We start from the raw sequence: 13,801 nt of genomic DNA on the forward strand, positions 1-13,801 counted from the left end.
GTCAATTTTCTAACGTCTGAAGCTCAGCTCCAACATTGATTGTTTTTACTTTGGTCTTATTTGGGGGGGGTCTCTGGTGTCAGTGTGGGGTGTGGGTGGCCAAGGTGCTGCTGGGTGACTCGTCCCACCACTGACCCTTTGAGTCTGGGATCCCAGGGTGGGATCCGGGGGTCCCTGTGTGCTGGAAGAACACTGTCCCTTCCCCACATTGCACTGATCCTTCTCGAAGCACTGGAGCATCTCCACGACGGCCAAGAGAGACGCTGTTCGTCTCATCTCCCCTTGCAGGCTGATCCAGGAGGAGAAGGAGAACACAGAGCAGCGGGCCGAGGAGATCGAGAGCCGCGTTGGCAGTGGCAGTTTGGACAATCTCGGCCGATTCAGACCCGCCAGCTCCACCGCCCCACCTGGCTCCTCCCCGCCGCCCAGCGGCCGCTCCACGCCCCGCCGCATCCCGCACAGTCCAGCCCGTGAGGTCGACAGACTCGGCATCATGACGCTGGTGAGCATTGGCGCCTGTTACGAGATAGTTTCTGGGTCTTCGGGGATGGATGTGGTACTGCTGGGACCCAGCAAGTCGCCTGCCCGTCCACTCACCCACTCGTCCTGTCTTCCTGGCCCTAGAGATGAGGGAATGTTAAGTATTTGCAGGGGCTGACGGGGTTGGTCCCCACGGACAGGTGTTCAGGGACCTTTTTTTTTTTTTTGGGCCACACCCAGCATTGCTCAGGGGTTACTCCTGGCTGTCTGCTCAGAAATAGCTCCTGGCAGGCATGGGGGACCATATGGGACACCGGGATTCGAACCAACCACCTTTGGTCCTGGATCGACTGCTTGCAAGGCAAACGCCGCTGTGCTATCTCTCTGGGCCCGTTCAGGGACCTTTTATCCCCGGTTCTGTGCTCAGGAGCAGACCCTAGTGGTTCTTAGGCAACCCTTCGTGGTCCTGGGGATTCTGGCAGCCTGGTGCCCACTCCCTTCCCCTCTAGATCAGTTCCAGCTCCACAGCCTGGGGCAGTGTTTCTAGCCCTCAGGTGTGAGATTTTTTTCCCCATCGGCAGAACCACCCTTTTGACATGAGGGGTGCTTGTCGGGGTCTCCCGAAATGGCCTCCCAGAGTGGGCTGTAGAGAATGTGGGTGGTTTGCACGTCCTAGAGCCAGCCGGAGAGTGGAGCTGTTTTCTGGCCGTGGGTGCTATGTGCCCTGTGCTTTTTTGTCCCTGGAGCACTGGGCTTGCCTTCCGAGGACTCAGGTTCTTTGTATTGTCCAGTCAGTGCTGAGCTCTTCCACAGCACCCCACAGCCCTAAGCATCCAAGCTTGGGTCCTTCCCGGTCAGTAAGACCCCACGGGAGGTTGGAAACGGTCAGGAATGAATTCTGTGCCCCTCAGTAGCTCACCACACCACGCGCCCAGCCTGTCTTGACAGGTGCCATGCCGGCCAGGCAGGCTCTTTTGGGACTCTGCGCCCTCTGTATATCTGCTTGGCTGCAGGGGATATGATGGCAGCCCAGAGCCCAACCGTGCCGTGTCTGGCGGGCCTGTAGCTCTCCTGCTCATCCCCACCCAATGCTGTCCTCTTCCCCTGAACCTTGAGCGGCCACTGTGCGATGGGGCTGCCCGTCCCCCGGGCCGTCTCAGTCGCTCAGACAGACACACGAGAGAGCCCTGAGAACTGAGCTGGGGGCATCCGTGCCAGCGTCTTTCCTGCAGCATTTCTCTGTGTGTTTCTCCTCTTCCGGCCAAGCTGCCTGTCCCTGTTTCCTGTCACCGTCAGCCACGTTTGCCCGTGACAGATCCTGACCTCCATCCGGTCTCCGCCAGGGGCAGCCCCGCTGTCAGGGCCCCACCACTCCCTCTTCCTTCCCCAGTGGACGGAGGCCAGGACCATGGGAAAGCACTGGCCTCCATGTGGCTGACCCCTCTCACCCTGGCTTTGCTCTCCAGCATCATACGGGGTCCCCTGAGCACCTAATCTAGGAGTGATCCCTGAGCACTGCCCAATCTGTTCCCCAAACAAAAAAATGAAAGTGATTTTGAGGGACCAGAGAGATAGTACAGTGGTAGGGCGTTTGCCTTGCACACGGCTGACCCAGGTCACACCTGGGTTTGACTTCCGGCATCCCACATGGTCCCCCGTGCCTGCCAGGAGCACAGAGCCAGGTGTAACCCCTGAGTGCTACCTGGTGTGACCCAAAAACAAAACAGAAAGGTGATTTTGTGGGACTCTGGTGGTTTCTTCCTTGGAACCGCAGTAATTGCACAGCAGTGAGGACCCTTGTCTTGGCAGCCAACCCAGGTTCAATCCCCGGCATCCTGTATGGTCCCCCGATGGCTGTCAGAGGTTCATGAGCCACGCCTGCAAATTTGATTTCTCTCGGGCCTGCCCCGATCGCTGCCCTATCTGTTCTGGAGCATAGTCCAGTTGTGCTCACGGGCGCAGAGTGACCCTTCTCGTCCCACCTCGTCCCGACTGACCTTTCCTTGGGCCACCTCCTGCCCCCTTTTTCCTTACATAATCTTCATAAAATAGGGACATTCCTTTGGGGCAGCTTTTCAGCCCGATCCCAGGAAGAATTTTCCAGGAATGCGCCCAAGTCTGGCTGGTGTTTGAGATCTGCACGGGGAGTGGGAGCAGCAGAACAAAAAGCCAAAGTTCTTGAATATTCCTGCTTAGCTTAGAAAGGATGACTCAGGGGCCAGAGAGATAGCACAGCGGTTGGGCGTTTTGTCTTGCACGCAGCTGACCCAGGCTTGATCCCTGACATCTCTTAAGGTCTCAAGCCTGCCAGGAATGATTGCTGAGTGCTGAGCCAGGAGGAACCCCTGAGCGCCGCCAGCATTCCCCCTGAATTCTGCTCTCTTGTCCCCTTTTTGTTTTTTTTTAAATGTCACTTGCTTGTTCTATCCCCTGAACTTCTAACTTTGCAGCGTGCTCTTGTTAAAGCTGGTCTCTCTCCATCTCTTTGCATGCCTCTGTCAGCCTAGTGACTTAAGGAAACACCGTAGAAAGGTAACGTGTCGTGGTCGCCTGCTGCCTCCTTGGGTTGTGGGCACAGTGGGGGCGAGCAGAGCCACTGGGCCCTGGTCAAACATCCACCTTGGCCGCCTCCCACGTGACTGGCACTGGTCCCCTGGTGGACGTGGATGTGGGGACGGAGGCCCTGAGGGTCGCTCTGGGAGATGCCGGGAACCAGGCACAGAGCCGTCCTCACGGTCCCAGCCCAGTTGCCCCGTGTCCTCACCACTGTGTCCCGAATGGCGGTTCAGCCCAGCCCCTCTGCCAATCGGCCTGGGTTTTCAGTTCTTGTGACGCAGCATGTCAGGACCAGGTGGGACCTGAGGTCCTGGAGCGATGGGCTGGGTTTTGCAAGCTCGTGTCTTGTCTCTGGAGTGGACTGGCTGCTTCCCTTGGTCTTATTCGGTGCTGGTGCGGGGGTCAGGTTCTGCGTCCCAGAACCCCCTTCATGGTGAGGTCTGGGAGCTGAATTGTGGCAATGCTGCAGAGGATTCGGGTGACGGGGTCCGCCCTGTCCCACCAGCTCTGCATGTAGCTCGAGCCCTGGGGTCTACAGAGGGATGGGGTGGCTCAAATTCAATGGTCAGCTACAGGTGGGCCATGGGGCTTTAGGCTGGCTGAGGCAGTTTGGGGCTGTGGCGTGGCCATTGGTCGGTTGGTCTGTCTGTCCGTCCTGTGCTCTGCCTGATGCTTCTCTGTGCCCCGCAGCTGCCCCCCCGTGAAGAGCCCCCGGATGACAAGGCCACCATCCGGTGTGAGACATCGCCCCCCGCGTCCCCGCGCTCCCCTCGCCTGGACCGTCTGCACAAAGGTGCCTTGCACACGGTCAGCCATGAGGAGTTGCGTGACTTCCGCAAGTGAGTGTGGCCCAATGGAGCTTCTGGAAGCTTCTTTCCCCGCGGAAGGGCCACAGGGAAACTGCCTGTGGGCCCTGGCTTGGGGGTGAGGGGAACTGCACTGAGTGGGGGGGGGCTCCCTGAGAGGCCAGCGGGCATCGTCACAGCCCCCTGTGTCCCCCCCCCCCCCCCAGTTCTACCGGCTCCCAAGATGGCCCCGTGAGCACCCCGAGCAGCAGCAACAGCAGCCAGGACTCGCTGCACAAGGCCCCCAAGAAGAAGGGCATCAAATCCTCCATCGGCCGCCTATTCGGCAAGAAAGACAAGGGTCGGCCTGGCCACCCCAGCAGGGAGCTGCCTGGACAAGGTGACCGGGTACACCCCGTCATGTGGGGGGGGAGGGTCTCCTGGAAAGGCTCCACCCCTGCCTGTCTGCTGTGCAAACATGGCGCCCTGGACCCCGGGCCTCGACTCAGCCACAGGGACCTTCCGAAGACCCCTAACTTGGCTTTGGCCCCTCATTCCTCTCAGCTGGGGCCGCTGACACTGAGGGCTCACCCCAGGATGCCCTGGGGCCTGGCAAACTGGGTGGACAGGCAGAAAAGAACCGGAAACTTCAGAAGAAGTAAGTCCCCCCTCATCCTACCTTCTGGGGCCTTGTAGTCTGGATTCCTGCTGGGAGGCTCCTCGGGGGTTTGGAGCTGGTGGGGCCTCGGGGCACCAGAATTGGGGGTCCTGGCCATGGCTCAGGGGGCCTGGGTGGTGATGTGTTTATACCCCTTCTGTCGGCCCTGCGATCCCAGGCAAGCCTTGCTTGTCCAGGGTCGGCTCGGGGCTCAGGTGTCGCTGAGCTTGGCCTAGCCTGACATCATGAGGGGATGGTGGATGCTGCCAGAAGGACCCACCCACAGCTCTCTCCCCTTCCCACCTCCCCTCTCCCCTTTTTATCCCTCCTCTCCTCTCCCCTTTCCTCCACTCCCTTCCTCTCTTCTTTCCTGCTCTCCTCCTTTTCTCTCCTTCTTTTGCCCTCTCCTCCTTTCCCCTCCTCTCCTCTCTGCTCCCTTCCACTTCTCTTCTCTTCCCGCCCTGCCCAGAGCTGCCTTTTGCTTCTCCAAGGGAGGCCTCGTAGGTCCGAGGCTCAGGCTGATCCCATAACCCTGTGGTTCCTGAGGGTGTCTGAGCGCCTGGTGCTGAGAACAGCCCATTTGGGGCTCGCACAGCTCTGCTTAGTTGTTCCTGGTGGGCTCAGGGGAATCATAGGGCACCAGGAATTGAACTCGGGCCATATGCGGGGGAAGCCTGTTGCTTCCTCTCCTGTTGCTTCAGTTTGGCTTCACCAACTCCTGTGCTGATAGGGGCTGCCTCCCTGTGCTTGGCTTTTCCGGAGCCCTGGCGTGGCCATGTGATGGCCAGAGTCACCCATATGTGTGACGTGGGGGGTACTGTCCATCTCAGCCAGCATCATGTGCTTTATTTATAACTGTGGGCACAGGTTTGAGCTGGCCAGGAAAAACATTGCTGTTGATGGTGTTGGGGGAGTCGAAATAACTCTGGCCTCAGGAATGTTTCCTCTGGGGGCCGAGCCATAGTTCAGCAGGGAGGGTGCCTGGCTTCGATCCCTGGCACCCCATATGATCCCCAACCCCCATTTGGAGTGATCCCTGAGCTTTGGCAGATGTGGCCTCAGAACTGTAACAGCAAGAAACTAGAATTGAGAGCACAGCGGGGAGGGATTTAGCCTTGTACGCAGCTGACCCGGGTTTGATCGTCAGCATTTCATACTGTCCCCCAAGCCTGCCAGGAGTGATTTCTGAGTGTCACTGAGTGTGGCCCCCCAAATAGATGAAATAAAAAACCAGTTATTTCTCCCCACTGCAGAAATAGTCCAGGAGGGAGGGTGCTGGCCTGGCACAAGAGTGACATGGGTTCTTCCCAGGCACCTTATAGGGTCCCCTGAGCACTGCCAGGAGTGATCCCGGAGCACACTATAGGAGTCAGCCCTGAGCACATCTGGGTATGGCTCCAAAGCAAACAAATAAGAAACTACTTAAGAACAGGAGGAAAAAAAAACATAAAACCTAACCTCATGCAGCGACTTGCAGCCAAGTCGCTGGAAATGGGCTCCACACACCTTTGGTCTGGGGCTCTGATCACAGCATTTGGGGCCTTTCCGAGCCCCTAGGGGTGTTTGGGGCCCACTTTCCCGTGGTTGTCTGAGGGAGCCCCCAGGAGACGCGGCCAGGCTGAGACCGCTTGCGTAGAGCGTGGGGGTCCGGGTGACTGCACGTGTCCCTCCAGGCCCAGCACCTGCAGCTTTTGGCCCCTCAGCACCGGGATTCTCCTCTTGGTGCCCCCCAAGAGTGGTGCTAATGCAGCAGGAACACTTGGGCCTGGCCCAAGTGGCTGACACCCTTTTCCCCACTTCTGGGAGCTGCCGGGGAGGCGGCACCTGGCCGGGCTCCCAGCGGTGTGGAGTTTGGGGAAGCAAACCCACCTTCAGACTGCTGCAGTCGAGTTCCCCCAAGAGGAGGGTGCCGCCCCCTGGTGGCAGGACTGGGTCCCCTCTCAGAACCAAAGGGGGAACTTAGTGTTGCGGGCTGGTCCAGGGCTGCAGGTTTCCGAGAGGGGTGGGCGGGGTGGGCGACCCTCACAGTCAGGGTGCCCCAGGCAGGGGTGCTGCCCTCACAGCGCTTCTGTTGCAGGCACGAACTGCTGGAGGAAGCCCGCAGGCAGGGTCTGCCCTTCGCGCAGTGGGACGGGCCCACTGTGGTGGTGTGGCTGGAGGTAAGTGGTGCCGTGCCCCATCCCCGTCCCCAACCCTTCGTGCCCCCCCCCTCCCGCGCCTGTCCAGTGTGTGACCGCGCCTGCCCTGCCCGCCCCCAGCTGTGGGTGGGGATGCCCGCCTGGTACGTGGCCGCCTGCCGGGCCAACGTCAAGAGCGGCGCCATCATGTCGGCGCTGTCGGACACGGAGATCCAGCGCGAGATCGGCATCAGCAACCCGCTGCACCGGCTCAAGCTGCGCCTCGCCATCCAGGAGATCATGTCACTCACCAGCCCGTCCGCGCCGCCCACCTCCAGGACGGTACGTGGGGCCAGGGGAAGAGGGAAGAGGGGGCCCTGAACTGTGGGCCATTAGCGGGTGAGGGGCCCTTAGACCTGGCCAAGCTGCGGGTGTGGCAGGGGCCTCACTCACGTGCCCTGCGTGTCTGTCATGTCCTGTCATGGCTGCTGCCCCCTCCCTGTGTCCTGTGGAAATCAGGGTGTTCTGGACAAGAGCTGAGCGAGGGTCCCGGCGCCAGACCAGGAGACAAGGCTGAGGCAGCCCAGAGGCTTTGGGACCAACTGGCCGGCCCAAGGGGGGCCCGCGTGGGGAGCTGCGGGCCTGGTAGTTGCCAAAGGTCTGCTAGTGCACCCCAGGCCTCCTCTCCCCAGGGGGATGCCCAGTCCTGGCCCACAGGGGGCATCTCACCCCCACCCCAGAACTTCGGCATTGCCGTTTCTGGTCTCAGGAGGGCCGAACTGGGATTTGGCGCCCTTGGCCAGGGCCATGAGACACACACCGCCACAGGGTGGGCCTCCCTGCCCTCCTCTACAGCTGGTGGGGTTGCTGGTGGCTTCCTGGGACTGCTGGGTGAGCAGGAGTGAGGAAAACTCTGCCCCTCCGTCCCTGTAGTCCTAGAGCAGAGGGGGAACGCAGGAAGGGGGCTAGTGGGTCTGCATGGGGGCACCAGTGGACCTTTCTCTCTCCCTAGCCAGCTCCTTTGCAGTGACACTGCAGGGGCGCCCTGTGCCTCTGTGTCTCCATGTGCCATAATGGTGCATTGAGCCGGCCTCTTAGGTCAGTTTGTCAGTCCATCAGTTCGTCGATCCCTCTGTCTGTTGACACGTCTGGGTACGGGACAGGGGTGGTGCTACGCTGCGCTCTTTGGCCGCCTGAGGCTCACACGGCTGCCACCTTCCCTCTCTGTCCTGCTCCCCCTCACCCCGTCCCCTCCCCATCCCGGATGCCTGGTCCCTGGGTCACCCCAGACCACAGGAAATGTCTGGTTGACCCACGAGGAGATGGAGACGCTCACAGCCGCGCCACACACGGTCAGTGCCGACCGGCCCAAGCCGCCTTGTCGGGGCCTCTGATTCAGAGACATAAACAAACAAACAAACAAACAAACAATAAAACAACCCCGAGACCCGAGACTGTTCCCGTGGGCCGACTCCCACCCCACCCCCACACCCTAGGGTCTCCTTAGCGCCCCAGGAGAGAGCTCGGGTGGGCGCTGTGTGCACGCCAGGGGTGGGGCGGGGGCTCTGCATGTCACCGGGAGTGGGGGGTCTCGGGGTCTCGCATGATTGCATGTGCCACCCGGCCGCTCGCCCGGCCCCGCCCCCCCAACCCCTGCCTCCTCTGCATGCCCTGCGCCCCGGTACTAACGTTCTGTTCTCTTGCATCCCGGCCACGTAACGTCAGGAAGACGAGGAGGGCACGTGGGCTCAGGTTGGAGGCTTCTCTGCACCCCTCGTGTGTGTGGCCACAGGAGCCTGTGGAGGGGGCCAGCTTGCAAATTACCGCCTCCTTTGCCCTTTTTCTAACCACGAGTCCCCCAAGTGGCATCGGGGCTGCCTCAAGGCCTGCACCCCCGGGGTCCCCAAGACCACCTCTCTGGTGGTCGGTGCCATTCCGGTGCAGAGCCATGGTCACCCCTGCCTGGACTAACCAGCAGCGCTTGGCTTCCCCGTCTGTGGGTCTGGGGCTCTGGCCGGGCCCCAGCCTCCACCCCCAAGCACCTCCTTCACCCCCAAGACCTCTTTCTCACTCCTGAGCGCCCCAAGGCACCTTGGCCTCAGCCTGTTTGTTTGGGGACTAACATGGGGCGGCACCTGCCCAGAGTCTGTCTTGTACCCAGACGGTAGTGATGTCACGTCCATGCCTGGCCCCCATGAGTCAGGCCGCCCCTGAGGGCACATCCGTAGTAGGCCCTGGCGGGAGACCCAGGTCACAGGGAGAAATGAATTCAAAGACGCCTCCAGTTCTGCCCCACGCTGACCCGTGTTCACACACTTGCCTCAGTCCCCTTCGGTGTGGACGGGCCCTCCAGAAGGAACCTAGCTCCTCTGAGCCACCATCCGTCAGCTCTTCCTCCTTACAAGTGGGTGGGCCGAGAGGGCCCCCAGGAGCTAAAAGCCCACCACTCCAGCTCCATCCCCCATGCCCGGCACTGCGTAGAATCTCCCCGCTCGCCTCTGGGTGTGACCCCCAATCCAGAAGCAGCTGGTTGAGGCTGGAAACACCTGTTCTTTCATGGGGGCTCCTGACGGCCTCTTTCAGAAGAGGAACGTAGCTATCCCCACGGCCTTCAGGGCCAGGGACTGACCGGACACCTCTCCCTGAAGCACGGCCTGAAGCGCCTCTTCCCAGAGCCAAAAACAATCAGCTGTCTTAAGACGGGAAAGGCCTTGCGTGTGACCAACCTGGGTTCCATCCCCAGAACCCCATACGGTCCCCCGAGTTCTCCAGGATTGATCCTTGAGTCAGGAATCAGCCCTGAGAACTGCCGGATATACCCAAAATAGAGATCTGAGGAGCCTAAGGGTCTGGAAGGTGCTTCCTGATTAGAGGCACCACCATCATCATACATGGGGGTCCCAGATACCCCGTCCAGGCTTTCAGCAAGTGAACAGGACCCAGCACCCACCTGCAGGGGTGCCGGAGTGGCCGACTTGCCCTGGCGAGGTCAGGAGCCAACCCTTAGTCCCCTCTAGCTGCGAGCACAGCCCAGAGCACAGCCTGTGACTGGACTGTGCAGTGGGGCGAGGGCCTTGGGCAGCCGGAGACGGGTTGGTCCTCCCAGGCACAGGATTACAGTGCGAGCAGCTCAGGGATGTGGGGGTCTCCGCGTCCATCCGTGTCCCAACTCTTCCTACCCAGTGCCGCGGACAGACAGACAGACACAGCCCAAAAGGAATGTCCGGCTTTAAGATTATCTGTATACGGAGACACCCAAAATGTAGCTTTTCTCCATCAGGGTTGCTCAGAAACAATAGTGAAACTTTTTTTCTTCTCCTATTAGAGTTGGAGTCTTCTTGGGGCCAGAGCGATAGCACAGCGGGGAGGGCACCTGCCTTGTACGCAGCTGACTCGGGTTCGATCCCCGGTGTCCTGTAGGGTCCCCTGAGCACCGTCAGGAATGATCCCTGAGTGCAGAGCCAGGAGTAAGCTCTGAATACTGCTGTTTGGCCCCAAAATAAAACAACAAAACATAACAAAATAATTTGACCAAGCCCTTCCAGGTTGAATAATCAGAAGAGAGGCCACGTTTTCAAGGTGGGGTGTGGCGGTGGAGATTTACTGCTGTTTTTTGTTGGTTGGTTTGGTTTTGGATTTGGGGCCACACCCGGCGGTGCTCAGGTGTTCCTCTTGGCTCTGCCATCAAAAATTACTCCTGGAAGGTTCGGGAGACCCTGTGGGGTGCCGGGATCAGACCCGGCTAAACCGCATGCAAGTCAAGCGCCCTCCTGGCTGAGCTATTGCTCCGGTCCAAGGCCTATGGTCTCTTTTTCTGTCAACAGTTCAAGTCTTTCCACAGCTCAGGGAGTTTTGCCCCCCAGGATGTGATGGGGTTTGGTGACAGTTGCATCTGTGTTTGGAAGCTTTGGTGAGAGATTACTAGTATGCATTTAAATAAACATAAAGAGCTAGATTTTGAGTTAGTCTTTTTTTATTTTTCTGGCGTTTTTCCGATTTGGGTGTGGGGGCCAGAGAGATGGCTCCGTAGGTAGCCGGTACTGTGCAGGCAGGAGGCCCAGACAGGCCAGATTGCGGCTCCAAACCAAAACAAAGGTAAACATTGTTAGGCTCAGTGTCGCTGGTTTTCTGCTTTGCTCTGCAGTTTCTTTTGTTCTTTGTGAAGTTTCATTGTTTTTGCTTTCTTCTTTTTTTTTTTGGTGTGGGGGAAAGAAATTTTTAGGGTCCAGGCCTATAGTCTGTTGGTTCATACCCTGACTCCTAAGTCCAGAGTGTCGAGACTGTCTCGTTCTGTCAGGCCTGTTGTTTCTGTCCCCCGAGAAGGTTTGCCAGAGGCTAGCAGGGCCCCTCACCCTCTCTCCGTCAGCTGCATTTTGTCCTTTCAGCATCCGGTTTTTTAAATTTATTTTTGTCAGCGTTTTGAAGTGGAGGTGTTTGTTGAGAACTGGGAATGTTTTCTGATCAGCTCAATGACTGTAATTTTCTGGTACAAATCTTTCCATACAATAAATCTCACCAGACCCCCATTGAAGGAACTGGGTGGGATCTCTCCTACAGACTCGTTCGTGAGGCGTGCCTGTTCTTTGTCGCTCTGTTGTTCTAGATAGAGAGTCCTGGGGGAGTGGGGTGCAGTCGCCCTGCAGTTGGGGACGTGGGTGACAACTGACAGGCACAGATGGCCTGAGTTTGATGGCACAATTTATATGTGTAAAATGGTACTGGTGGTGAGGGGCCGGAGCGACAGTGCAAGCAGCCAACCCAGGTTTGATCCTTGGCATTGCATAGGGTCTCCCAAGTCTGCCAGGAGTGATTCCTGAGCGCAGAGCCAGGAGGAACCACTGAGCACTGCCGGGAGTGGTATCCCCACAGAAAACATGAACAAAAGCAAAACAACACAAAAAGATTCTGACTGGGCCAGAGTGATGCTATAGCAGATAAGGTGCTCTTCTTGCCTTGCGCACGGCCAACGCCTGTTGGATCTCTGTCACCCCACATGGTCCCATTGGAGCCTGCCGGGAGTGATCCCAGAGCACAGACAGCCCCGAGGGTGGCCTTAAAAAAGGCGAGAACAGGGCCCGGAGAGATAGCACAGCGGTGTTTGCCTGCAAACAGCCGAACCAGGACCAAAGGTGGTTGGTTCAAATCCCGGTGTCCCATATGGTCCCCCGTGCCTGCTGGGAGCTATTTCTGAGCAGACAGCCAGGAGTAACCCCTGAGCACTGCCGGGTGTGACCCAAAAACCAAAACAAAACAAAACAACAAAAAAAAAAGGCGAGAACACTGGGGCTGGAGCTATAGCACAGTGGTAGGGCGTTTGCCTGCCATGTGGCCGACCCGGAATGGACCTGGGTTCGATCCCCGGCATCCCATAGGGTTCCCTAAACACTGCCAGGAGTGGTTTCGAGGCACAGAGCCAGAAGGAACCCCCGACCACCACCGGGTGTGGCTCCCCAAAAAGCAACTGACTGATGTCAGAGGCGGTGAAAGCGACCGGAGATGGGCGAGGGGACACGGTGTGGGCGGGTCAAGAGGCCGTGGGGCCCCCGGAAACTGAGCTAGGGCCTTGTCGCGCAGACCCTGGCCTACGGAGACATGAACCACGAGTGGATCGGCAACGAGTGGCTGCCCAGCCTCGGCCTCTCGCAGTACCGCAGCTGCTTCATGGAGTGCCTGGTGGACGCCCGCATGCTTGACCACCTCACCAAGAAGGACCTGCGCGGCCAGCTCAAGATGGTCGACAGCTTCCACCGGTGCGTCCTTGCCTGGCACCCCGCATCCGCCTGCAAGCCCGGCACCCCGCACCCACCCGTGCACCCTCGCACCCTTGCACTTTTCATCCCACCCACGTGCCCTGGCAGCCTGGCCCTCCACTCACGCATGCTCACGCGCTGCCCCACCCTCCCCATGTAGAAACAGCTTCCAGTGCGGGATCATGTGCCTTCGGAGACTGAACTACGACCGCAGGGAGCTGGAGCGGAAGAGGGAGGAAGGGCAGAACGAGGTCAAAGGCCAGTATTGAGGGGGGGAGAATAGAGGGGTTAAAAGGGGAGGTGTCTCTCAACGCCAGACTGGGGAAGAGACCGAGCAGGGCGGTGCGGAGGGGACGCTCAGTGTCTGGAGATGCCTCTTTCCCAGGACTACCGCCCCTTCCGCTTTGTGGCCTGCCCACTCTGCAGAAATGGCCCCCACTTCTTGTCTGCTCTGGCTTTGCCCCAGATGCCTTGATCTTGGGGGGACTTTTTATTTCTTTATTTAATTTTTTTGGTTTTTGAGTCGTACCCAGTGGCATACAGGGGTTCCCCCTGGCTCTGCGCTCAGGAATCACTCCTGGTGGTACTCGGGGACGCTCTGGGATGCCAGGGATTGAACCCGAGTCAGCCTTGTGCAAAGCAAATGTTCTACCCATTGTGTTACCTCTTTGGCTCCAAAATCTTTTTCTTTTTTTTTATATAAGTCTGTTTGATGTCTTAGAAAGTAGGGCCAGAGAGATAGCATGGAGGTAGGGTGTTTGCCTCACATGCAGAAGGACGGAGGTTCGAATTCCGGCATCCCAGATGGTCCCCTGAGCACTGCCGGGTGTGACCCAAAACCAAAACAAAAAAGTAACGAGAGAGTGAAAGCCATCCTGATGTGTTTTTTATAGTAATTATAACAACAACAACAACAACAACACACTATTATTTGCACAAGGGGTTCCTCCTGGCTCCACATGGCCACAAGCATCTTCGTTTCTCTCGGAAGTGAGACTTTAGGGTAGGAGGTCGTCCAGGGAGTGGGACCCCTCACTTACTTTTGCACACAGCTAGCCCGGGCTTGGTTCCTGGCTCCACACAAAGGGCCCCTGACCACCAGGCTTGGAGTACCACCCGGCCTGGCTCCGGAAACAAAGAAAAGATCAGTAACATGAGCAAAGTCTGACCTGAGCCAAGTATCAGCATAGGCAGTGCCAGCCATGCTGGGGTAGTCCCGGGTTCGAGGTAACTGGGTCACAAGTGGGGGACACAGCCAGAGCTCAGTGCGTGGGGGCTCACCTTGCACAAGGCAGCACGGGTTTGATCCCCAGTACCCCATGGATCCACCAAATGCCACAACAGTGAGTCCTAGTACAGAGCCAGGGGTAAGCCCCAAGCACCACCATGTTTGGTCCCAAAGCAATCCAAGCAATCCAATGTAAATGGAGTCCAGACCAGTCTTGGTTCTTGGTT

The 13,801-nt window shown here is 58.6% G+C and overlaps 1 protein-coding gene across 1 annotated transcript in view; it reads left to right on the forward strand.

The window, feature by feature from the left end:
* Positions 1-13,801, forward strand: part of PPFIA1 (PTPRF interacting protein alpha 1) — a 47,406-nt gene that overhangs the window by 29,364 nt on the left and 4,241 nt on the right. Inside the window, exons 16-26 of the mRNA XM_049781290.1 lie at positions 289-502; positions 2,983-3,012; positions 3,727-3,875; positions 4,049-4,221; positions 4,386-4,479; positions 6,557-6,638; positions 6,738-6,938; positions 7,886-7,948; positions 8,322-8,348; positions 12,171-12,346; positions 12,507-12,604. Of these exons, the coding sequence (XP_049637247.1) occupies positions 289-502; positions 2,983-3,012; positions 3,727-3,875; positions 4,049-4,221; positions 4,386-4,479; positions 6,557-6,638; positions 6,738-6,938; positions 7,886-7,948; positions 8,322-8,348; positions 12,171-12,346; positions 12,507-12,604 (1,307 nt within the window). The remainder of the gene's footprint in view (positions 1-288; positions 503-2,982; positions 3,013-3,726; positions 3,876-4,048; positions 4,222-4,385; positions 4,480-6,556; positions 6,639-6,737; positions 6,939-7,885; positions 7,949-8,321; positions 8,349-12,170; positions 12,347-12,506; positions 12,605-13,801) is intronic.

This window comes from Suncus etruscus, chromosome 9 (assembly GCF_024139225.1).
Source record: "Suncus etruscus isolate mSunEtr1 chromosome 9, mSunEtr1.pri.cur, whole genome shotgun sequence".
NCBI lineage: Eukaryota > Metazoa > Chordata > Mammalia > Eulipotyphla > Soricidae > Suncus > Suncus etruscus.